General features: G+C 48.7%; 1 protein-coding gene across 6 annotated transcripts in view; it reads right to left on the bottom strand.

Moving 5' to 3' along the window:
- SMG6 (SMG6 nonsense mediated mRNA decay factor) overlaps nucleotides 1–25,788 on the bottom strand; it is a 235,631-nt gene that overhangs the window by 13,173 nt on the left and 196,670 nt on the right. For 4 of the 6 annotated variants that reach the window (XM_049860652.1, XM_049860651.1, XM_049860655.1 and 1 more), the window contains 2 exons: nucleotides 8,855–9,031; nucleotides 4,877–5,023 (listed from right to left, as the gene is read on the bottom strand). In XM_049860652.1, coding sequence (XP_049716609.1) covers nucleotides 4,877–5,023; nucleotides 8,855–9,031 — 324 coding nt within the window. The other 2 variants (XM_049860654.1, XM_049860653.1) reach the window with 2 other exon arrangements.

Here is a 25,788-nt window from a genome sequence, read left to right as displayed (position 1 = left end):
TGTAGGAGGACAGGACCTTGTGGATGCTGCTGGAACCAGGGAGGTGGGAGTGGCTAGACAAACCGGAGGCGCGGCACCACAGTCTGCAGGGACACCGGAGTGGGCTCGGATGGGGAGGGCGGTTGCCCAGCTCCACAGGCTGATGTGCTTTCCTGCCCTGGCGTGAACGTGCCCCTGGCCTGGTAGTGCACTGGCTCCCACCCTGCCTCCGACAGCTAGGAGCCAGGGCTGAGTGTCTGCCTTCCGCTAGCTTCCATACAGGTGTGGGGGGCTCTGTGGATGCCCCATTGTTCCATAATGGCCCCCCCCCCCCAGCTGGGTGGCAATGTGAAAGGGCTGTAGCTATATTTAGAGTGAAACTCCTGGGGCCACCACAAAGGAGTGACTGCATCTTCAGGAGGGGTGGGTGGGCGGGAAGGGGACAGGGGAGCAAAGCTATTTTCAGAACACATGTCATTGCTGGCTACAGAGCAGGACTATGGCCATAATGCTGAGGGGAACAATAGCTGTGGCCAGAGGAAGAGCCTGTTATGTTTCAGGTGGGATGTTTGCAACTGCTCAGGAAACCTGACCCCGCCCGACAGCAGCACAAATCACAGCAAAGCCTCATGGAGGCAGTGAGGAGGCCGAGGAGAGGAGGCGAGGAGGTGGGGGATTCACAGGGCCAGGGCCAACATGAGGTGCCAAGAGGTCCCGCCTCATGGCTGAAGGAGGATATTCAGTGACTGCTTTGCCCAGGGGGCCTGATGAGGAATGAAGCACTTCTGACCAATTTCCCAGACAAACCTTGTACCCTGTTCTGGTCTCTGGACACCTCCCAAGAATGGCAAGGGGAATGAAAAGAACTCAGGTGGAAAGCAGCAAGGTGGGCAGAACCAATGCAATATGAAGAGCTGTCTCAGGCAACAAGACTAAGTCTGGACTGAGCCTGAGTGTGGCCTCAAGTCCCCAGGTGGGCGGGCTTGGCCCCCCCAGCATCCAGGGGCCTGCCTGGGCTGCGGCTCCAGCTGCACAGGCCCAGAGAGCTCCCCACACCCCTTTTCTGACCTCCAGTCGGCCCCACTCACCAGCCTCTGTGCAATGCCGGAAGCAGGGAGGGACAAGCTGCGGAGTGAGGCCAGGCCTCACCTCCCCCAGCCCCACAGATGACTTGGGCCCAGGGGTCTAGGTGAGAGCAGAGAAGAGGGGGTGTGGCAACAGCCCCAGCTCTCACTTGGACTTTACAGCCATCATGGGGGCCAGGAGGATTTTTTCAACCCCATCTTCATATCCCCTTCCCCAAACATGTGTGGTTCCTGTTTTGCTGCCTCTGTAAAAGGCGCTGGGAGCTGGGGACTTGCCTTACACCTCTCAGCTAACACCCCTGGAGACTGATGGAGTTCAGAGCAGTGTAATTTACAGCCCATCCCTCCGATCTGAATTCACTCACTCCTCTCTTCCTTATTGTATTAGTGTGACCCAGGTACCTGCCAACAATAATGGCCTCTCAAGCTACGAGACTCTCCCCTACTCCCAGGACAATTTATACCTTTTCCTTGGGATTTTCCCCCCTTAAATTAAACAAAAAGAGGAAAAATAAGAAAAGGTTAACATGGGTTTGGAGCGCTGAAGCCCCGGTGGTTCTGGGCAGGGAGCCAATGGCCCGAGGGCACACACATGTGTGTGCTCTCCCAGAAGGGCCTTCACCGGCCCTGTTTTACAGCCACCTCGGCACAGACTCCAGGGTTCACGCATATGGCCAGACAGATGTGTCTGGCTTACGTTCAAGGCTGGAAAATGAAGAATTATGGAAGTGAAGGGCCCCGGGCATTAAAGGGGGGGGAAGGGAAGGGGGGAATTTTTCCTCTGCTGAGAAATCCTCCTGTGGCTGTGAGGCTGGAGGAAGGAGGCGGACAGGAGGCAGGGCCGCCAGCAGCGGTGCATGTGGGGCCTGTTCTTAAAGGGGCCATGGCACCCTGAGCTGCGGCCAGCCCCTGGGAAGCCCTCAGGGCTGGGGCCCGAGCAGCCTCCTCTGAGAGAGCTGAAGGGGAGAACAGGTCTCCCGGAGAGGGGCGGCCAAGGGCACTGGAAGTCACATTTTCGAGAAGACCTCCTACTTGTAAGGTACTGGTTGTCGCTGGGAGAGGCAAAGCTGAACGTGGTGCTCTAGACAGACGGATCCCTCATTCTGTGCTCCCAGAGCAGAAAGGAAGCATCCTCGACTTCCTTCTACAATACTGGTTCACATGTCACGTCACTTGTTAAACACTGGCTGCTGCTTGTACACTCAGGAAGGTGACTTTTTTTGCTCACTTCTGTGTCTTCCAACCGTTAGCATAGTAGATGTTCGATACCACTTGCTAAACTGAAGACCTGGTCCCTGATTCCAAGGCGGTCACAGTACAGTGGGGAAAAAAGCCCAGAAAGAACTGTAATCTGAGACATGATACAAGTTTCACAAATGAAGTATAAATCAATGCTACAGAACACTGAGCAAAGAATGATGAATTCCTTCTGGGGGGAAATGAGGAAGGCTTCACTGGGGGAGATGGGAGTTTCATCTGGGGATTGAAGGAGGAATAGAATTTCAACAGGTAACGGGAAATGTGGAGCAAGAAAAGGGTACTCTAGTTGGAGGGAGTGGCATTAACAAGACCCAAGAGTGGGAAAGGGCTGAGCATGTCTAGGGGAGAGTGAGTGGAGAGCAAGGTTAGCGTTGTTGTCCAGGCAGGAGAGCCTACATATCTCGATGGACACTTGAAAGGTACTGTCTCATCTCAGCCTCTAAAAAGGTGCTATCATCATTTTTATTTTGTAGTAGACAGAAAAACAGGTTCGAAGAAGTTAAATCATTTGCCCCATGCCACACAGGTAGTAAAGGATCATGGGGATGAAGTAGTGAGAGAAGAGGCTGGAAAAACTGAGAACAGATCAGAAAGTCTTAAATGCCATAATAAAAAATTAAACTTTATTTTATTGGCCAAGCAAAGGCACTGATGATGTATGAGCAGGGCAGTGGCTCTTTTGGGAAGGGAATGATAAGAACAGGTAAGATGCACTGGAGGCAGTAGATGGTAATTATGACTGTGTACTGCACGCCTCCAGGAGGCGCCATTCACTGACCACAAGATAAATGGCACCCTCTGGAGCTGTACAATGTTGAGGCCTTGATTGTTACAATTTAAGCAAGCACCTGAACTAGAATAGTAGTAGTGGCAACGGAAATAGGAGGGGAAGGAATAAATGACTGAAAAAACAGGATTTGGTAAAAAAAAAATTAGGTAAGAAGGTTAAAAACCAGGGAGAAATTTCAGATGACGTTCTAGTTGCTACCGTCTATTAAGTCATTGAACAAATGTTTGCCGAACACCAACTCTGCTCACTGAGACTAAGAAGTAGTAGAAAGGAAGGAGGAGACCAAAAAAAAAAAAAAAAAAATAGTGGTGAGGAAGCCTATGGTCAAGAGAGAAAGAAAAGACGAGGGTTCATTTGTGCTAAATGGAGCTGGAGGAAGGTGGTTTCAGGCTCTAAAGCCCTGGGAAGTCAACTACGACGAGGCAGAGGTCTGATAAAGGCAGGTTCTTGGTGGTATGTGGCACAATGTCCTGCAGCTGCTGGGTCAAGAGTGAACAGGAAGTCAAGAAATGGACATGGTGAGTACAGACAGGACTTTTGGGAAGACTGAGGGTGAAGAAGAAAAGAGTCACAGGGCAGAAGCTGGAGGATGAAGCTGACTTGAGGGACCCAGCAGAGGTTTACATGCAGATGCATAGAGGCAGCCGCCATGATGGATGATGCTGGTCAAGGTATTATACACTTGATTCCAGTGGGGTCATGAATATGTCTGAGGAATGATGGATCCCAACTGGTATTCATTCTCCTTCCCAGGCCAGGGCTCTGTCTGAGGGACTGTTACACTAATGTCAGGCCATAGTGACCATTTATGGAGTACATACTACACGACATGCATTGTGCCAAGCACTTGGCAGGCACTGTCTCATTTCAGCCTCACAGCGAAGCTAAGGGATAGGCGCTGTTACTACTTTCACTTTATTGATGAGGAAACAGGCTCAGAGAAGTTAACGACTTGCCCACCATCACAGAGCAGTAAGTGTTGGAACCTGGACTGCAATCAGGTCTGCCTGATCACACGCTCTTAGGCTCTGGGCCAAAGGAGAGGAGCAGCTGAAAAAAGACTTGAAAACAGACATTCCTGAAGAGACTGAGGGGAGTGGCCTGATGCGTCCCCATACATACAGTTAATCACTGTCTCCACTGAGCCCTAGATAAGAGGAAGTGAGCTGGGATATTCAGAAAGAAAAACTTGCTGGAAATGAGGGTATGGTGCACGAGAGGGCTGATGGTGGAGGAAGTCCTCGTGTGGAGATTAAGTAGTTTCTTTCTGGGAGGGTGAAGACAGTGTCTGTCTAGAGGGGGCTCTTCAATTACACTGGGAATCCAGGTAAGTAGACTGTGCCTGTGATATTCTTTCCCCTGAGAATTCGTGCTCTCAGCCGAGATTCCAGGGCCTCTCCAGGAGGAGGATCTGGATAAGGCTCAGGGGGAACTGTGAAACCCCTGAAATTGTATGAAGGATCATGTACGTATGGTACGCTTGATTATGTATTTATAAATCATCACTGGGGGAGAAGCTTTCATCAGATTTTCTGAGAAGAACCTGACTTTGCCTTGGAACCCAGGAGAAGAAGACCCCAGGCATGAAATGTGCTACCAGAATTTAGTGGTGGAATAAGAAAACAGGGAGGAAGTACTAGACAGGACACTGTGAGATCCTTCCTGAGAGGGTCCCACTCACTCCTATTCCTTGCCCACACCCCCCTCATACTCTATACAGCCACTACCTTGTTGGGTAGCACCCTTGCCAGGCAAGCCCCACCTGGATCTTCTCCTGGCGACGCTGCTGCTCGGCTATCTTTCTGGCCAGAGCCACTTTCTTGGCCCGAAGTTCCCTGATGTCATCCTCGCCCCCGCTGCCTTCAGCCTCTGAATCTTCCTCAAAGTCTTCAATCACCACATCCTCCTCCTTTGGGTGGTGGGGCCGTCAGGGGAAAGAGGACACTGTGAGTCCATGGCATTTACCAAACCCACCCGTCTACCATTTCAGATGTCTCCCACCATGCTTACTGGGACCATTCCCTGCAAAGGGCCCCCCCAGGGTGTATGTGCTTCCCTTGGGTCAGGAAGAGAGGGGGTGGAGAGAAGCTGTCACTCTTCCCCCCAAATTGCTCCTCTTTGTCCTCTAGGGCTCCTTCCTCTTAACTGAGTCACAGACACACACCATACGGCACTGCCATTCACATACATATATTGTCATGCTTGCACTCACAGCTCTTCGTACTTCTTGCAGACTCACAAGGTCAAACTTGAACCTATTTTCATTTTGAAATCACCAAAGGGGGGAACAACAGAAAGAGTTAAACCACCCAATTTAAATCTAATTCATGCTAATGATCTGACAAAAATCAGCTCTGGCCAACAGCTGGGAGTTAGGCGTGGATGTTCGCTTGTCCCAGACCAGACTGAGTCAGGGAGTAGATGCTCTAGCTCAGCAGACCTTGCCCTGGTTTCTTTTTAAGACCACAGCCTGGTGGTAAGGGAGTTGCTGGTCCCCATTACGGGAGTTCACATGACGTGACTTTGCTCAGCTGCTCTCCCTGGGCCTGTCAGGGTAAGAGGTGGCTGGCTAGCGTCAGGCGCCTGCTGCCAGGCTGGCGGAGCATTCCCCAGGGATGGCACCTCCCCACGCAAAGCCTCTGCTCTCAGAAACACCACTCTCCGGGTGGTCTCAGGCTCCATTCCTCATGCTCTCACTTTTGGCCTTGGTCAGCAGAGAACACGCAGCTGGCCAAGAAGCTTCCTTTGAGGGACAGTGTTAGCGTGGGTACATGGGGAGGGATTTAGTAGGAGAAGATTCCTGTGTTTCTAACTGGATGATGATTATGACAATGGTTATGATAGTAACAGCTACCACTTACTGAGGGCTTATGATTGGCCAGGTACTGGGCTAAGCATTGTTCCGTGTATTAACTCATTCAATCCTCACTACTACTTGTGAAATGGGTACTGTTATCCCTATTTTATAAGTGAACAAAAAGAGTTAAATAACTTGCTCAAGGTCACATAGCTATAAGCAGCAGAGCAGGGATTCAAATCCAAGTGAGTCTGACTCCAAGTCTGCACTGTTACCTAACTCTGGGCAAGCAGCACTGGGCTGGGGTCCTTCTTCCAAAGGGTACCTCTTTGGGTTCTTGTAACTATTACAAAGTCGGCCTGAATGTGGACCATAAGCCCAGGTCTAAGCCTTAGTGGCTCAGTTTCACCAGGCCTCCCAAAGGCCTGCCCTGGGCCTGTTCAGAACAGACTTCTCTCTCCTCTCTGTGTACCACAGATGATATTCAGATGGGTTGTCCTGGCTGAAAGTGATTGGCAGGGTGTGTGGGTGATGGGAGGTGTTTTCTCTTGGGAACAGAATCCAGGTTAAGGAGATGGGTGTTTTGGTAGCATCCCTGAGGATTCTGTTCTCTTCATGAAGGATGACATCTGAAGGAACAGCTTCCCTTCTGCCTCCCAATCATCTTAAGTGATTCAGTCCTACAGCTGGGGGAGAGATGAGATCTTAAGATGGGGCCAGAACTGCCACTATTCTAAGAGGTCTCATGAGTCTGGGGTCTGTCCACACTCACCACTCATCCGGCAACAGGTGTGCCACAGTGTCACAGAGTTCATCTCCAAAGAGGCCCAGGCCATGGGAACGAGGAAGGCTCTCTGCACACCCACTTCCTTGTTCACGGGGCTAACCTGGGATGGAGTGAGTGGAACAGGACACCTGACTGGCCCGTGGCGGAAGATGGCCTGCTCTGATCAGGGATCTACAGGGCTATCATGAGGCCTAGAGGGGGCTTGACGGAGGTCAAAAGAGGGTCAGAGAGGCTTGTCTGAGGTTCGCTCAGCTCTCACAGCAAACGAGGAAGTGTAGGGTTATGAAATTACACAGACCAGTGTAAGTAGGGTTTCCCAGGGGCCACTAACATAAAGGAACCCAGCAGGCTAGTGGGAAAGGAAGAAGTGGGTAGCTTGGTGTGGGTCACAACCTTTGTCTGGTCAATAAGCCTTAGAAGGAGCAGAGAGTGTGGCACAGACAAGATGCGGGTGCAGAGCTGCTCTGTTCCTTGTAAGAGAGCAGGAGACCCTTCTGACTTTTACACTGGACCCCTCCCTCTGAGCCTTACTTGCCTAATCGGATTTGGTACTGTGGGCTCCACTGTCCAGAGGACGTCTCTTGTAGCAGTCGAGAACTAGCCTTGTTTATCTTCCATTACCTCCCTCAGCCTTAGTGCATGGAAGAGATAACAGACCGAGGTGCTGCGCCACCCCTGCCTCCCTACACCACGCCCAGGGCTTGGGTGGCACTGCTCTGCCCTGCCCGAGGCCTGGACACTCTAATGGCTTTAGCAACTCCACTGTCTCCTCCCACATTGACAGCTCATTCTTTCCCATTATTCCCTGCCCAGGTTTCATCTGGAAGAGTCTCAAATCATGGGCTCAGCTTTATCCCTGGAACCACCTCTGTCCTGGAAGCTGAGCCCCATGTCATCAGGGAAGGGGTGGGGTTCTTCAGTGATCCTAATGAAGGCAGTCCAAGATTTTGCTGCTCTGAAGACTCTGAACCAAAGGTGGCCACTCTATCACTGCCTCAGATCACAAACGACAGCTTCCAGCTGACATCTGGCTTCCCTGGCCTGTTGCTGATTTCATCCCTGCACCGCACCCTGCTTCACCAGGCGCTTGAGACTGCTGCGGGCCAAATGACTGTGTTGGCCTACGGGTGACCTGGCCTCTGGCTAGAATGGCTTCTGTCCCTTCTCTAAGTCCCACGTTCCTATCCACCTAAGTCCCCTCTGTCTTTAACATTGTGGGGTGAAAGGAGGAGAGAGACAACCTTCAGGTGAAAATGAGGTACGTACGCATACACGCCCAGAAGAGTTACTCACACCCAAACACACAGCAGGACAGCTGGCAGTGATATTAAATGCATACATGCTCTCACACCATCACACACTCACACTGACCAAGAACCCACAGACAGCAGGGAGTTGGCAGCAGCATTCAATGAAAACCGACACACAAATCCAGCACATATGGACCCACATCAACAATCACACCCACAAAGATACATACATGACGGAAGGGCAACTGCTGGTGGTGTTTATGGGGTGGGTACATAGGCATGAGTGTGTCTCTCTCTCTCTCACTCACACACACACACACACACACGCACGCCCATGCGGCCTGGAGTGAAGCAAGGGCTACAGGAACAACCAAGGGCAAACAAACAAGAGGAGAATTCCTTAATCACATCAGGATGTGCAGAAGGGAGGGAGGGAGGGAGGGAGGGAGGGGAGAGAGGGGGTGATTTTCCACAGGGGCCAGCAATGTCAGCTCTTCCTGTACGTGTGCTGGAGGCTGGAGTTCAGGCCTGTGCGGCACTGCACTCCACACATCTATAAACTTGATCCTCAGCCTGAACCCTAACACCCCCCTCTCTCTACTCCCTTTCCTAAGCCTCCAGAGCTGCACATTATTAAACTCTCTCTCTTTCCCTCCCTTCTCCTCCAATGCAACATTAAAAAGAAGCATCTGGAACTCGTACTGGAGTGAGATGGAGGCACTGGGGTGGGACTGGCAGAAAGGGGCACCAGCAGAGTGCACTCTTGAGAAGCTGGCTGGTCATATTAACATAGACACTGCTCTGGGCGGTTATAAATAGCCAGGAGATACAGCCACAGCCACGGGCAGAGCAGGGCTGGGGTGGGGGAGCTTCCCTCTGCTATAGCGCGCTCTTCCCGCACAGTACCTCATCTTCCAGTTGTTTTCCCTCTTGGCTTCCCATTTCCTTTCCCATGGTGTCTGGGACGGGTGCCACTGACACATATTTTCCACCCTTGAATGCCAGCAGAGGCTCTTCTTGTCCACAAAGGGCTTCCAGAAAATACTTCAGCACTGTGACCCTTTTGCAGTCGGCTGCAATAACCTACAGGGTGAGAGAGAGAGAAGAAAAACAGCATTTTCTGAAAGGGAAGATGAAGATGAGAGACTGTCGGCTGAGGGCACATGAGAAATGTGTCAAAGTCACTGGGCAAGGGGTGCAGGCTGAGTCAATGGGACTGTGCGTGGGTGCAGGATGGTGAGTGAGGGCCAAGGGTAGGTTGAAGACCAGGCTCTTCCGAAGGCATAAAGTCACCACCGTCTCTCTGGGGTACCAGACAACCCCAGCACCAATGTCGGGGCCCTCTCAGGTTTGTTTTTCTTTTACTTTAGTTCTGATATAAAATAAGATTCTCCTAAACTTGGTATCTAACTGGTAGAAGAAAGAGTAGAGTGCAGAACACTGGGCTTCATGGAACACAGCTCTCCTGGTCCCCCTCGCTGCCACTTTTCACTCTCCTCTCAGCTCCGCTCTCTCCAGCCTCCCCAAAGAACTCGAAAGCCTGAGTGCAAAATGAATGATGAGGGCTTTCCTGGCTGTTTCATTTCAGCCCAATCATTTTGGGCTTCCCCTGACAGGTTCCTGCCCCACCTAACAGCTCCTCATGCTTAAGAAACTGGGGTCAGGCAGGAGACTGTCAGGAGAAGGGAGACATCAGAACTCTGCTCCTCCAGGGGTTCACGCCACCCTGCTCCCATGTGGCCACATCAGCACATGAGCCAGTGCTGTCAGAGAAGCTGGGGCTGATTTAGCTGAAATGAAATTCAGTATCTTGAACAATCGTCAAATTGTTCGTGTCTCAGATGGGACTTTCACAGCTACCCAGTCTGGGGTCCTGCCCCTGTGTGGCCACACACACATATACTCACCTCCAGACCCATCTGCTTTGCTTGTACCCTCCATCACTCTAGCCCTTTTGTGCCCTAACCTTTGCTTCTGGCGACCTTTCCTCCCTGCTGGCAGAGCACTAGCCGAGGGAGGGGAGGGGCCCTGCTTGATCTGGAGCCGGGAAGCAGGTGAAGGCCATTCCACAAGGGGAACACACTTCAGCGGCCATATATGCCACAGGGTGGCAGCCCCTTCTTCATCATTGACTAGCCCATGTTGAGCTCTCCCCCACACCCAGCCCTTTTAATGCTTCCCCATTTCTTAATGTGAAAAGAACTTATATGTCTGTATCACTCAGTAAAGTACTAACTTGGAGATGACTGGATTGTCTGCTCACTCTTCACAGGTACCTGTGTTACCTCTTTCACTTGGACAGTAACCTCACTGGTGGCAAAGACCACATTTCAGACTTCTCATACCTCACTGGCAAGGGGTACCAAGGGCATACAACAGGCTCACAATGAACACGGGGAGGGACAGGGATGCTGGCCTGGGTACCACAGGGAACATAGGACACTGGAAATGTGCACCACTCTGTTAGCTATTGCCAGGAAGGTGCCGCACATGCCAGTCAACTGTGTGCTCTGTGACGCCATCCTCTGCCACCTTCTCCATCTGAACTGGCCGCTCTCCCCTGCCTAGGGGTGGTCCCTGCTCTTCCTCTCCAATGGCCCTGCCACCACTATAGGCTAGAACCTCAGGCTAAGTACCTCAACCGCCTACGAGGTGCTCAGCTACCCAGAACAGGCTCAGGACAGAACAGCTCCGGAGCTGGGGGTGCCCAGTGCTGGGCTCACCTCCTTGAAGGAGGAAGGAAGCCCTCCTTGGGCCAGGGCAGGTGACCATGGGTTCCATCGCGTGTGTTCAAACATGTGATGAGGAAGGCTAGAAATACAGAAGCAGGGGCTAAAAGGCATTAAAGAGCAGAGCTGAAATGAGTAATAGCCTGGCAGGCAGCACGCACAGTGGCCTCCCTGCATCCCCAGCCTCTCACTCGCAGAGGAAACTTCTGCATTTCCACAAGACTGCCAGTTTCCTCTCTGTGGTCTAATTTTAACCACCTTGTCGTTACAGTGTGTGTCAGCCACCTGACCCCATCATGACCTCTGACCTTATGCCCTAGCTACTGCTTGCACTATGGAGAATTATGTAATGGTTCCAGGACTTTCCTTTTCGGTGTGAGGCTACTGCCACTGAATGGGGAGGAGGAGGGGGTTAAGGAGTGAGAGAGGGATAGAGCAAAAGCTTGAGATGGGTCCCTGGTACCACCTGGATGGTGAGAGAGACACGGGCATCCCTGCTGAGTGTGCGGCAGAAACCTGCTCAGAAGGGGGGACCTGTGCAGACGGCTGATAAGTGGGCAGGAGAATGGCTGCTGTTGGCACATGGGCTGGAAGGTGTGCTCAACGGCTCAGGAAGAAAGCGTGACTCCTGGCCAAGAGGAGAAAGGCCACATGTGTGGACGTGGGACTCCTGGAGATGGGGATTTCCCGGGCACAGCGGGACCCAGGGATGCAGACATCCTGAGCCTGCCTGCGGCACATCCTTAGAGGATCAGTGGGAACTGCCAAGCACATGGACACAAAAGCAAAAAGGAGGCGGCTTTTTTCTTTTTTGCTGGCTGTATATCGGGGTCGCTGTGAGTCGGAATCGACTCGATGGCAGTGGGTTTGGTTTTGGGTTTGGTATTTCCTCCCTATTTAGAAGGAACCTGACTTCCTTGGGGACTGGGTCTGCTATGGCCATTAGGTCCTCACCTAGTGCAAGGGCACTCCTGGCTGTTTCTCAAAAGGGCCCTGACCCACTAGGGTCTCTGGATTGGTATCAAGATACCGGAAAAGGAATCTACCTGTTTGGAGAGAAAAAAGTCACCAAGCTTTTTGGAACAGCGTCCTCTCTCCTTTGCAATCCAGCCAGTAGGGAGAGTAGCCCGGATTGTGCAGTTTCCTTAGGTCTCTAGAGTGCACTGTGGGAATGGGAGAGAAGAGCTCGAGCTGTTTAGTAGATGGGGAAACTGAGAGGCGGAAAGTCTAGGGCATGCCCAGGGGCACAGGGAAACTTTCTCTGTCCAGATTCCGAGCCTGTCTGCTACTGCATTCTGCTTTAAGGTAGCAGGAATAAACCCAGTGGGGTGAGGACCACAGTGTTCCTGACCCTGGAGTTCTCCAGAGGCTTATGGGAATATTCTCCTAGACAAAGCCTCTAGCACTTGAGTCAGTAAAAAAACAGTAACAACAACAACAACAAACTAGTTTAAATATGGTTAATAGGGGCTATTATGACAGAGGAAGTCCTTTAAACCACCTACAAAAAGCAAACTCTGAGATTATCTTTGTCTGGAGAAGGAGGACTCCTGGTAGGAGAGGGGTTAAAGCTAGTCTCCCTGCTTGGAGAGGAAGGAGTCCAGATGAAGTCTATGACATAATCTCCACAATAACTCTGTTCATGAGCACATTTTTCCATTCTATATCAATGAAAAGCAGAGAATGTAAGTGGTATGTACATCGCAGCTCTGGGCAAACTAGATTCTCCAGAGGAAGGAGAGCTGGGCAGGAAAGGCCTCCTTCCCAGGGAATACCCCTGGGGAACCTGGAGACGAGCACCTTCTCAGTGGCAGTCATGGCCCTTCTAGAGGGGGACTTACTGCGTAGATTATCAAGAACCTCTGAAGTTACAGACAAAATACCTCACACACATTTTCCCAATCAGCTTTGAAAAGAAAATGGGCTTTAGGCCAGGGAAGAGCTGAAAGAAAGGTACCCTGAGAAAGCCCCTTCCCCTGAAGACCATCTGAGCCAGCTTGCCCTATTAGTGGGAACTGAAACCTCTAGCTTCAGGGCTCCAGTTAGCACCCTGATCAGGTCCACACGCGAAGAACCAAGTAGAAAGGAAAACTGAAAGTAAGACGTGGTGAGGAGATACAGGAGCCTGTCCTGTTCCAGGCTCAGTTCCTTAGAGAGAGATAATATGAGCACTGCATGGGGTGAGTGGGGGCTGGAGTTATAGAGAAGGCTTGGTCTTGAGGAAAGCAGAAAGAAACCTCTAGGTCAAGAGAGAATAGGGAAGTCAGACTGGGCTATATTGGTCTGGGGTATCTTAGGTGAGAAGGTGGATAAGCAAAGGATGGTGTTCTCTGAAAACTGGTGACTGTCCACAGCCACTCAGCATGACCTAAGGGCAGCTCCAGCAGGGGATCGAGTCCAGCCTGGGCAGAGGTGCCCAGGAGGGAACAGAAAAAGAGATCTAGGCTGCCTTATGGAAGGTGGGGGAGGGTGAGAGAAAGAAAACGGAACTAACATTTATTGAGCACCTCCATGTGCCAGGCACCACGTACTGATGTTCTTGGAGTTGTAAGGGTTAGTGCCTCAAAGCAGCCAAAGGGAAGGGAGACCCCTCACCTCTAGCCAGGGGATATGGGGAGTTGGTGGTCAGAGAACTGAACCAGGATTCTAAATGCAAGCTCTATGGAATGAGGGTCTCACCCCATCTTTAGTGGGTTCCCATTTTCTCCAAATCAGCTCTTAAAAGGCACAAACACCACAGCAGCTAGTTGGATTTTACAAATTTTCGTTTTCTGAACTTTTGGTTTGGGGGATCAGAATTTAACCTTATACTATCAGCCAGTTCTACTTTTTTCTGGTCTTAAACAATCTAGTTTGCTACTGCTCCTCTGGTTAAAAAGAAAAATCACACGGGGTTTCCCCACAAACTCAAGTTTACAGGTTGTTTTTCTTGTTTCTCTAAGTGGAGCCATTTATTCTCACATTTGTTGAAACCTTCAATCAAACTTTATAGCTTGTTAATTTTACAGAACGTCCTTAAAGCAAATAAGATGCAGACAGGAAAGTGAAGTCTTGCTGCGATTATTAAAGAACCTTAAAATAGCCCACAAATCCACCACCAAAACTGGTAAAATACAGGCTGCTTGGCTGGCTTCTGAGGTCAATTAGCAATGGGTTAATTATCATTTTTAACGAGCCAACTCGACAGGATTGGCTACAAAAAATTTAACTCAGACTATTCTGTTTTCACAAACTGGCAACCTCCAGCTCTGCACCACTCAGACTCATGCTCACAGGAGACTGAAGGGTGGAAAGCACAATTCTGTAACGGCCAAGGGTGGGTCAGCATGAGAAGGGGTCTGCCAATGCAAGTTCAGACACAAGAAATAAATATCGCACAGGGAATCCTCTGGAGCTGGGAGGACAGAGGAAATGGTTCATTCACATTCCTAGGGGGAGGGGTTTCCTGGCAGGGACCAGACTCCAGGGGCAGGAGGGAAACTGGCCACCAGGATGCACAATCACTCTGAAAGCAGAGGCAGAAGCTCAGGAGAGGGAGGCAAACATTCGGGAGCTCCGTGGAGCAGAAGGAACTGATATGGAATTGGGAGCAAGGGGCAAGGAGTCAGAGGGGAGAGAAAGGAAGAATCTGTACAGGAGCTGAATGACAAAAGGGGCAGCAGAGTGAGCAAACGCCAGGGTCCCTGTGCCAGTTCCACAGTCTGACAACTGTCCAGGGCATAATGTCCACGGGATCAACTCCAACAGTCTTTCACTCTCTCCTTATCCCTGCTGAAACAGGGCCTCATTTCTACACAAAGACCTGAGCATAGGCCACTTCTTCCGTCACTTGAACCCTGATGTCCAGGCCCAGCCCTCTCTAGTCGTAGGGCTGGTCTGTGCTAGCGGAGGGACCAATGGGTCACAAGACAAAACAAGCACATGACTGGCCAACCCACAGTAGCCACACCATTCCACATGTCTAGTCCCAACAGCTGAGTTTTCTTCTTAGAGAATGAATTATGGGCTGTCACCAATCAGCTGGCACTGTATGGATACCTCTTGGCAGAGTGGTGTGGCAGCCTGCTCTCCCCACACACATCCACTCTATGTGTGCACAAGCGTGCACGTGTGGGTGGGCACACTACCCCTAAGTCTCCTAGAGAGGGCTGGGTGGAACTGGCAATGGTTAGGTGGGATGACTTATGGGATAGGTGGGGTGGGCAGGTAACTCCAACAGAGTTTTACTGAAGAATCCAAAAGGTACAGGTATTTGGCTACTGGGAGGAAGACTGTGTTCACACTGGAGGGACAGCAGGGGGCAACACACTTGTGGAACAGACACTGGCAGTGAAAAGCTAAGTATTGTAAGAAAAAATGGGTCCATTTTGGAAAGAGGCAAGACAAGACAATACAGGGGGTTGGTCAAGAACCTGGGCTTCAGAGTCAGACAGACCTGAGTTTAAGTCTTAACTGTTACTTCCTAGCTATGTGCCCTTAGACAAGTTACTTAGCGTCGCTCAGTCTCTGCTGGCTCAAGTTGTTGATGAGGTTTACAAGAGAGAGGGCAAATTTTGTGCATCAGAGGACTTTAGCAACAAAGTAAAGAGACAATGTAACCAAAACCCACTGCCACAGAGTCAACTCTGACTCATAGGGACCCTATAGGACAGAGGAAAACTGCCCCTTAGGGTTTCCAAGGAGCGCCTGGTGGATTCAAACTGCCGATTTTTTGATTAGCAGCCGTGGCACTTAACCACTACGCCACCAGGGTTTCAAAGAGATAATGTAGAAAATGAAAAAATATTTGGGAACCATATACCTGATAAGGGTTTAATACCCAGAATATATATAAAAAAACTCTGAAAATTCAACAACAGAAACACAAACAATCCAATTAAAAAATGAGCAAAGGACTTGAACAGACATTTCACCAAAGAAGATATCCAAATAGCTAATAAGCATATGAAAAGAGGCTCAGTTGTCACCAGGAAAAGGCAAATCAAAACCACAGTGAGATGCCACTTCACACCCAATAGATGGTTATTATCAGAAAAATGGAAAATAACTTTTGGAGAGTTGGGATGTAGAGAAACGGGAACCCTTATCCATTGTTGGTGGGACTGTACAATGGTGCAGCTGCTGTGGAAAATGGTTTGGTGGTTTCTCAGAAAGTTAAACATAGGATTATCATATGATCCAGCAATTCCACTCCTAGGTATATAACTAAAAGACTTGAAAGCAGGGACACAGATACTTGTACACCCATGCTCACTGCATCGCTATCCACAATAGCTAACAGGTGGAAACAACCCATATGGCCATCAACAGGTGAACGAGGAAACAATATTCCATATAATGGAATATTATTCAGCCATAAAAAGAAATAAAGTTCTGATACATGCTATGACAGGGATGAACCCTGAAAACATCATGCTGAATGAAATAAGTCAGACACAAAAGGACAAATATTGTCTAAGTCCAGTTACATGAAATATCCAGAATAGGCAAATATTTAGAGAGAGAAAGTTTATTAGTTGTTATCAGGGGCAGGTGGGACGGGACAAGGGGAACTGCTGCTTAACTGAGGGGTACTGAATTTCCGTTTATGGTGATGACAAATCTGGAAGCAGATAGTGGTGATGGTGAACGTAATTAATGTCTACCATGAAGTGTATACGCACAAACGGTTGAAATGGCAAATGTTTTGTTACATATATTCTACCACAATAAAATTAAAAAAGAGAGAGAGAGAATGCATATCAAGTATTCAGCAAAATGCCTGGGCCTAGTAAGTGTTCAGTAACTCTGAGTGGCTGTTTTTCTTCCTGGCTGCCTCACTCTGACCGCTCAGAGGAGAAAGGAGCACTTTTGCCACCACCACTGAGATGTTTTGAAGTAGCCAGACTCAGAAGCAAGGTGGGAAGCATCGGGCTGGTACACAGCCTAGGGCTGAGGCGAGAGGCTATGGAATGCTCACCTGGCTGTTGAAGCTGCTGGAGTATTTTATTCAGAGCTAAGTATTGGATCTAGGCGGCTGGGCAGGCCTCTTGGTGGAGGGAGTTCCTGGCTTCTCTCCAGCTGTCCCTCTTCCTATTCTCCAAAAAGATTCCTGGATCTAACCCGAGGCATGCATGCATTCTATTGGACTCTAGAGAGGCCCCAAGGGCTTGAGCTTTAGGACAAAAAGCATGCCACTAATGCCCAAATCAGAAATAAAATCCTGTAGTAAACCTCAAAACTACCTTGTCCCTCTGCCCCTTCATATTGGGGTGGGGGCTGTGCTTTGCTAATAGTATCCTCCTTAAATAAAACCCAGCAGGATCCTGGTTTCACGGCTTCCAACATGAGAGTAATGATGAGAAAGAAAATCCCCAATATGGCATTTTCTACCCACCTGAATTTCCTGAGCTTGGACACTGTGAACAAAGCCAGAGAGGAGCCTGGTCTCTCCTGGGGCTGAGTCAGCTAGCTCTTCTTGAACCGTCCTCTCACAGAAAGAAAACTATTCTCTTCTACAGCTCTGCGCTCTGCTGTACCAGCAAGGTGCATTCTCAACAGCGAGCGTGACGCAGAGAGCAAGCTATAGGCAGCAGTAGCTTGGGCTGCAGGCCAACCCTGCTTCCCCTGCAGAGTGCTCTGAGAGCAGCCACCCACATTGGCAGGGCTTAGAGGCGGATACTGGCACTGCCAACACAAGCCTTTCAGGTCTGGCTGGCTTCAGCTGGTCTGAAACCTGGAAATCAAGTGCTGGCCCCTCACTTACTGAACCAGCAGGGGAGGCTACAAGCTCAGCCCCTGGGGATGAAAGGCTTAGAGTCTGTCTCAGCCTGCAAACATCATATGCAGGCTGTTTCTACACTGCCAGTACATTCTGGGTAAGGGACACTGAATCTTGGGATCTGGCCTCTCTGAGCCACATTCTTATCTGCCTTAAGACAGCTGTACCCAGGAGGCTACCTCTTAGGTCTATGTTGAGGGTCTTTCACCAAATCTGCTCCTAGTTTTATCTATGTGTGGGGCAGAGGGCCCTTTCGGAGACATCTGCAGCATTCAGTACATGTAGTCCACATCCAACAAATATTTACTAAGTATCTGCTGTTCACTGTTCTAGACCCTGGGGATCCAGCAGAGAACAAAACAAAGTGCCTGCTCCGGGGGTGGCGGTGGGAGTGGGGTAGGTTAAAGTCATACCCAGGTACATCCAAAGACTCTCCCGGTCAGAAGAGAGGAGTACATGCCACTACAGAGCTCCTGTCCCCAACACCCCTAGCTACAGAAACCAAAGAAACCAAACCAGTTGCTGTCGAGTCGATTCCGACTCATAGCCACCCTATACGACAGAGTAGAACTGGCCCATAGGGTTTCCAAGGAGTGCCTGGTGGATTCAAACTGCTGACATTTTGGTTAGCAGGCATAGCTCTTAAGCACTGCCCCACCAGGGCTCCTCTATACCTACAGAACTTAAGAAACAAACAAAAACCCATTGCCACTGAGCTGATTTCGACTCATAGCACTCTTATAGGACAGAGCAGAACTGCACCACATGGGGTTCCTAAGGCTGTAATCCTTACAGAAGCAGATTGCCACATCTTTCTCCGGTGGAGCTGCTGGTGGGTTCAAACCTCAGACCTTTTCTGGTTAGCAGCTGAGTGCTTAACCCCTGCACCACCAGCACACTTAAACCAAAAAACAAACGCATTGCCATCGAGTTGATTCTGACTCACAGCAACCCTATAGACAGAGCAGAACTGCCCCACAGGGTTTCCAAGGAGTGGCTGGTGGATTTGAACTGCCAGCCTTTTGGTTAGCAGCCAGAATTCTTAACCACTGTGCCACCAGGGCTCCACTCTCACTCCTCTTCCCTCCAGGGAGGGACGGGGGAGAAGGGAGAGGTGGGCCAAGGGAGAAGGGAAACTCTCTGCAGAGACCTGGCCCCTTGATCCTTTATGGATCTTGACAAGTCAGGGCACAGAATTCCCCTGAGCTCAGCCCCGCTACAGGATGCAACAGCCGGAACTCCCCATCTCTCTTGATGCTTCCCAGGCTCTGTGCAAGCCGTCTACCACCCACTCTTCCCCACTGTGTATCACCACTCCCACTTCTTGCTCTTACTTCCTAATCCTTGATTCCAGGCAACCCTGTTTGCTCTCCTCCTGCACGCCATTTGCTCCCTCCTGGGCCTCTGAGACTTCACTGATTATTCCCCCAACCTACTGTGACCTTACCTTTATGCAATCAAGTCATTCCTAAGCCTTCCTTTGAGCTTGATAAAAAGTCTTTCCTGTCAAAAGACGCCAGTTAGCCTGTTGTCCAGCCTGACAGCCTACCTTCCACAAATCTCTCCTGATACTGTACTATGTGACAGGGACTATGCTAGACATCCTGAGGACACAAAGGAGAAGGCAAATGCCAGTCCTTGACTTTACTGAATTCTCAGTTCACTGAGGGATTGATTCCACAGTAACCTAACATCTCTCCCAAGCACACAGTTGTCCCTTCAGCCCCTATGGACTAGGCCTACATTTCATTAATCTTCTCAGACCTTATAAGCAGCCCTCGATATCTATATTTCTTATATGCCACAAAGCAAGTTATCTTGCCTTATGGTTGGAAGGGGCCTTGATAATTATTCAGAGTCACAACAGAACCTCCTCTACAATATGCCCCAGTGATCCAATCCTTTCTTGAATACTTTAGGTGGACAGCATTTGAGACCCCAGGGAAGCTTTTAAATCCAATCTTTAGTTAACGTTTAAGAAACATATAAACCCACTCCAAACCAAACCCACTGCTGTCGAGCTGATTCCGACTCATAAGGACCCTATACAACAGAGTAGGACTGCCCCATGGAGTCTCCAAGGAGCGCCTGGTGGATCTGAGCTGCCGACCTTTTAGTTAGCAGCCGTAGCACTTAACCGCTATACCACCAGGGTTTCCCTGAAACATATAAGTAATTATTATTATTCCTTCTACTAACAGACCTGCCCTACTAAAGCACTTCCAGTCCTGACCAGGCTGCATGGGAAGCCTGTTTACAGTGGATCTAAAGGGAGTTCATTTCCTACTCGGGAGTCCATTCCATTTTAGACTTTTCTAATTGGGAGAATTCTGCTTCTACCCAACTGGCCTCAAATTACTAACTGTGCTGTGTTATATCTTCTTTAGGCTGAACAGTCCCATTTCCTTCAACTGTTCCTACTTTTACTGTCTTCTCAACACCCTGCTTATTCTTTCATTAAGACTTTCTTGAAGAATAATATGTGTCATAAAGTGAGTGCTCATGTGTGTGATCTGATCTGGCCGCTGAGAACAGCTCAGATCATCTCTTCCCTTGTTCTGTTCAGGATACCACAGTTCTATGAATAGGCCAAGGCCGCAGTAGTTTGTTGTTCACCACCGTGCCCTATTTACAAATGTTGCTGTGTGAGCTGTCCTTGAGTTGGCCCCAGATTCACGGCAACCCAATGCACAACGGAATGAAATGCTGCCTGGTCCTGCACCATCTCCATGATCGACTGCAGATCAAATTGTTGTGACCCACAAGATTTTCGCTGGCTAAGTTTTAGAAGTAGATTGCCAGGCCTTTCCTTCTGGTTTGCTTTAGTCGGAAAGCTCCACTGAAACCTTTGCAGCATTACAGCAACACACAAGTGTCCACAGACAGATGGATGGTGCTTGCCCATGAGATACACTGGCTGGGAATCAAACCGGGGTCTCTCACCTGGAAGGCAAGAATTCTACCACTGAACCACCAATGCCCACTGGCACAGTGAGCTTTAATCAGCAAAATCCCTAATTGTTTTCACATATGTGGCTAAATCATCACTCCCCGCACTGCGAGTAAATGCTCCACCACTCCCTTTTATATCATTACCTTTACGGAGGTTTCCCCAGGCCTATTACTTACTATTGTGCTGCATGCTACTTGCTATTTGCAGCTGACTTTCAGGATAAAGGCTGGATTTTACATTTATTCTTGTTTGATATCATCTTGTTATCTGTTTCTCCCCACTGTAGCCCGTCAAATTCTTTGTGGATCTTAAATTTGTCATTGAGGAATGCAGTCTCTGTCAAGTTCATGTCACACATAAATTTCATCAGTTGGTTTGCTTTCGCTTCCTAATGTCTTAGTATCTGTTAACGTGTTCTGCTTCCTTTCCTTAGTGTATACGTGTGGATTAAAATAAAAATCTATCCGCAGCATCTAAGATATGCTCCGGGTACCTGGACAATGTGGATGACAGACCATGGGGAGGCGTATGGCAGAGTTAGGCCCGCTAAGATCGCACAATTCCAGGAACATTCTGGAGGGGGTGCCAGCCACATTGTATACTATGCATAATGCTCCTTGAAGTTGTGCAACAAGACACTCTGGACAGACTCAGAGATGGTATTTTCTGCTTTGGGTCGTGCAACCCATGGATGTTCAGCCCTAATGAGTGACAGGTGCTTTCTTTGACAGACTGCCTACAGTTTCTAATATGAAATAAGATACCACAAGCAGCCCAGCTCTGGGCCTGTCTCACCTTGTCTAAACTAGAGGCTGCTGGCCCAGGGCAGGGTACAACACACCTCAGCAGCAGGTGAGATTATATTCTTCAAAGCACTGATGTCATGCCCTGGAAAAAATTACACCCATGTCTGGAGAATCCCCAGAGCATAGTAAAGCTAAGGTATACAGAAATTCTCTGGGATTACGGCTGACGTATAGAGCTCTTCAACTTACGTTTTCAGGTCCCATATTTCTGGAGTCCCGAATCTCAAATACAGCCCATGCCTCATAGTCGGAGACAAGTTTTTCCAACTAAAGTGGATATGAGTCTGTCCATAGTTTGGGATAAGGTATAAAAGCCAAAACAAAGCCAAGCTTGTTGCTGTCAAGTTGATTCTGACGCATAGTGACCCTACGCAACAGAGTAAAACTGCCCCGTAGGGTTTCCAAGGAGTGGCTGGTGGATTTGAACTGCCAACCTTTTGGTTAGCAGCCTAGCTCTTAACCACTGTGCCAACTGGGGTAAGGTATAATGCCTAGGAAACAGAAGAAGCTCAATGAATATGAGTTACCCTTTTCTTCACCTTTGAACATTTAAAAACACTCTTCAAAACCACCTGCACTAGAACCACATAGAAAGCTTGTTAAAAATGAAGATTCCTGCACTCTACTTTGGACTAAATGAAGCAGCATTTCTGGAGGTAGGGCCCTGGAATCTGTATCTTAAAAAAGTGTTCCAGGTACTTACAAGCACTGATGTTTGAGAATCACTGCTTAAAGGCTGAACGGATGGGTGAAAGTGTTCACAGCTGTGGTCCACTCTTCAAAATGTAACTAACTCCTAGCTAATGTGCGAATAACACTACCTTACATTTTTCATGGCACTTTTATGACTTAGGAATCCTCAGCACCCTATGAAGCAGTCATCCTTACATCCAGATAAAGATAACATGGATGAGGAAACTGAAACTCAAGTAAGTTAATCATGTGCTCAGCAGAGCTAAGATTTGAGCCAGATGCAATGATTTCCTAGTCCAATATGCTCTAGCCACCTCACCAGAGTATGGCCTTCCTGGGAGAGAACCATTAGGCCTTCCAGGGCATAACAACAAAACCCGCTGCATGCTTCACTCACCCTAACAGCTACAGCTAACTACTTGATGGGTTGTTATTATGTGCCAGACACTACGGCAAATGCATCAACTTATTTAATTCCTACAACCAGCCTGTGAAGCAGGCACTGCCACTACCTCACTTTTACAGATGAGGAAATCAAGGCACATGGAAGTTAAATAATTTGCTCAATGTTATGCCACTAGCAGGAAGGAGCCCTGGTGGTGCAATGGTTAAGTGCTCAGCTGCTAACCTAAAGGCTGGTGGTTCTAACCCCCTCAGCAGTTCAGTGGGAGAAAGACCTGGCGATCTGCTTCCATAAAGATTACAGGCAAGAAAACTCTACAGGGCAGTTCCACTCTGTCACAGGGGTCACTATGAGTCGGAATAGACTCAATGGCACCCAACAACAACAATAACATGCAGCTAGTAAGTAAAGGAGGTGAAATGTGCCTCTGTTCTTTATCCCGATACTAACTGTCCATGCTGACAACGGATTCAAAATATTTACATGGTCCTCGGACAGGGACCCTCACGGCCCCTGAAAACTGGAAAGATGTTGGTCTAAGGTGGAAGTGTAAAGGGGCAGTCTCTCATTGCTGATTTCCTGAAAACTGAACTCCTTTTGGGCTTGGTGTTCTTCTCTTGGGCAGCTGACATACCACAGGTCTGGTGGAACCAGGGTCTAGTGCAAAGGCCACTTCAAAGTCTGCCAGCTTGTGTGATTTTGGGCAACTTCCTTAACCCTGTTTGCAAGATGAAGGGGTCGGACCAGATGATTCTGAAGGTCTCTTTCCATCCTAAAAGGCTTCTATGATTCTGGGCAGTCATCTTGGAAACAAAAGCAAAGACAGTTATGCCACCGAGCTTAATGCTGGAGCTCAGCCCTGTCACGGGACAGTACCAAGGGCTGGACTTAGTCTTTTTGGAAGGGTTGAAGATTCAGAATTTGAACAAACAGTGAGAAGCTAGAGAGAATTCCTGCTGGAAAAAGGTGGTACAGGTTCTTCACATATGATAAGCCACTCAGGAAAAATTGGAGGGTTTTATGGAATCATTAGCACAGGGCTCCCCTCTGGCCACAGAGCAGAGGCAGAAATAGCAGACCAGTTTATAAAGCTCCACAGCGGAAAATTTTTGTTGGTGTCCAAACTAAGTTTTTGGCTTTCTGTGAGGATTGGAAAGACTTATTCTGATGTTTTAATCACCTGTTTAGTGTTCTGAAGACTTCTGTCAGCGGCCTTATGAGCTTGCTCCAGCAGGCAGTGGGCAGCTGCTGGCTCTTGGACCATGCTCTTGTTGTGAGCCCTGCTTCTTTCCCACGGCCATCTCTGACACCCTGTAGCTCTCTCTGGGCCACTTGGAGGGTGATCCCTACAGGTGACTGAGGACACTCTTTCTGGCTAACTTCTCATCAGATCTGAAGCCAGGAAGGACCTCTTAAGAAAAGCCAAAGTGCAAAGAGGCAAGGAGTGGTCTCTGGAGATGAGTTTGCCAGTAACACCTCCGTGGCAGCACAGAGGAAACAAGCTTGCCTTCTAAGAATCACCATTCATTCTATAGCACGTGGGTATTTATCACAAAATAAAGTCCTCACAACGGAAAAATAATACTGAACAAACTTAAAGCAGGGAAAGTTCTAGAAACAAAAACTCGAGAATTCAAGAAATCTGTTAAGGAGGTTCACGGTAGTGGCAAGTAGACCAAGGCAGCATTTTACTTCCTCTGTAATTTTCATTGGTCTTAGCTTCTTCGTGGCTAAAATGTACCGTTTTACTGGGAAATTTGTGGTACAGATAAAGTGATTGATGGTTGCCAGGCATTATATTATTTCATTTGATTTTCACAGTAATCCTATGAGATACGTGTCATCATGCCCATCTTCCAGAAGAGAAAGCTGAAGCTCAGAGAAAACAGATATCAAGGAAGTGGTGAAGCTGGGATTTGAACCCAAATTTGTCCTACTCCAAAGACTGTGCTCAGTCCACCACACTATGCTGCCTCTTATGAAGGTAATGATACTTCTGCAAAGAGCAAGGGCACTCTTGTGGAAAGGGACCGACTTAAGTCCTTCTCACTAAAGGATACTACACTCCTCCGGCTCAGCAGCAGCCTAAAAGCCCCCAGGACAAAATAAACATTTCTGATAATTTTGCATTTAGATGAGTACAAAATGAATGGATGTTTGGCTAAGCTACAGGCAGGAACAGAGATACCGAAAATAAAAATTTCTCAGAGTACCTGCCCTGAAAAAGAGTTCTATCATTCAGACTGATTGCATTTCCCTGGACACAGTATGGCAAGATTTCAGCCATCAGTTGAACACTATTCACTGCTGGATGCTAAATTAAGACCTGTATATGAGTATCACCAGAAAGTCTCTGTACTGCAAATCTTGAGTTACTACATGAAGTATAAAAAGCAAGTCCACCAGACATGAGGACAGGAGAGAGGAAATCAAAGTTTCCTCCTTCCTCTGGGCACCCAAAGGCTCCACAAATCCAAGAAACTTTTACTGTGCAAACAACAGGATGTGTTGTTCATCTGGCAACCCTGGATCTTGGAGCAAGATATACAGGAGGAGAAGACAGAAAGCAACAGTTTACTTCTCAGAAGAAAGACCATATTTAGGGAGGTGGTGATTTTTTTTTTTTTTTTAAATTGTGCTTTAGATGAAGGTTTACAGAGCAAATTAGTTTCTCATTAAATAATCAATACACATAATGTTTTGTGGCACTGGCTGCCAAAGTGATGATGACTTCTGATTCCATTCTTCGGGAGCATTTCATGCCACACTATTTTCCCTTTCTGTCCAATCCCTTTCCTTTTCTTCTCTTTTTTTTCCAGGGGAAGCTCCTTCAACTGTCTGCTCTCTTTGGCTGAGAGTTAACTTCCCTTTGTCTGGTCAGACCACTCTGCACATGTCATTGTTCCCTGTTCTGTTACGTCAGAGTTCAAGCAGATAAACCGCCAATATGCCTTCTGAAGGGAGAGGGGCCTCTCAAGGGAGCTCTGCCTACTGAGGGAAAAGAGGCTCCTATAGCAGCAAATGGCACAGACGGCACTTCTATGGTGACGTCAGAGGAATTCACTTACAAAGGCTACAGTTAAGAGAATGACGAGAGCAAGGAAAGGGAAAGAGAGGGAGATCATGAACCAAGGGGTCTTAAGTCCCACAGGAGTTAACTCTGAGGACAAGGAAAAGTCTGTCCTATCATGAGACAAAATTAACCAGAACCATCTGATAATGACAGAGGGAAGAAGGGTGCCGGGATAATGGATGAGGGCAGAAGCATACAGACCACTGTATATATCGGGGGATGTAGGAGAAAGTGTTCCAAAGGTGATGACAAGGCAGACAGGAAACTTGCTGACAGGAAAGAAAGTGAAATTCTGGGTATTCTCTCAAGATTTCTAGTAGGTGTCTGAAGTTCACCCTCTTCCCAAGGATGTGCTGACAGCTGGGAATACTGCCCTTCAGGTCAGGCAGGGCAGGGACCTAAACCTTTCCAGGAGTTTAAGTA

This window comes from Elephas maximus, chromosome 19 (assembly GCF_024166365.1).
Source record: "Elephas maximus indicus isolate mEleMax1 chromosome 19, mEleMax1 primary haplotype, whole genome shotgun sequence".
Taxonomy (NCBI): Eukaryota; Metazoa; Chordata; class Mammalia; order Proboscidea; family Elephantidae; genus Elephas; species Elephas maximus.
This window is presented reverse-complemented; position numbering and strand designations above follow the sequence as displayed.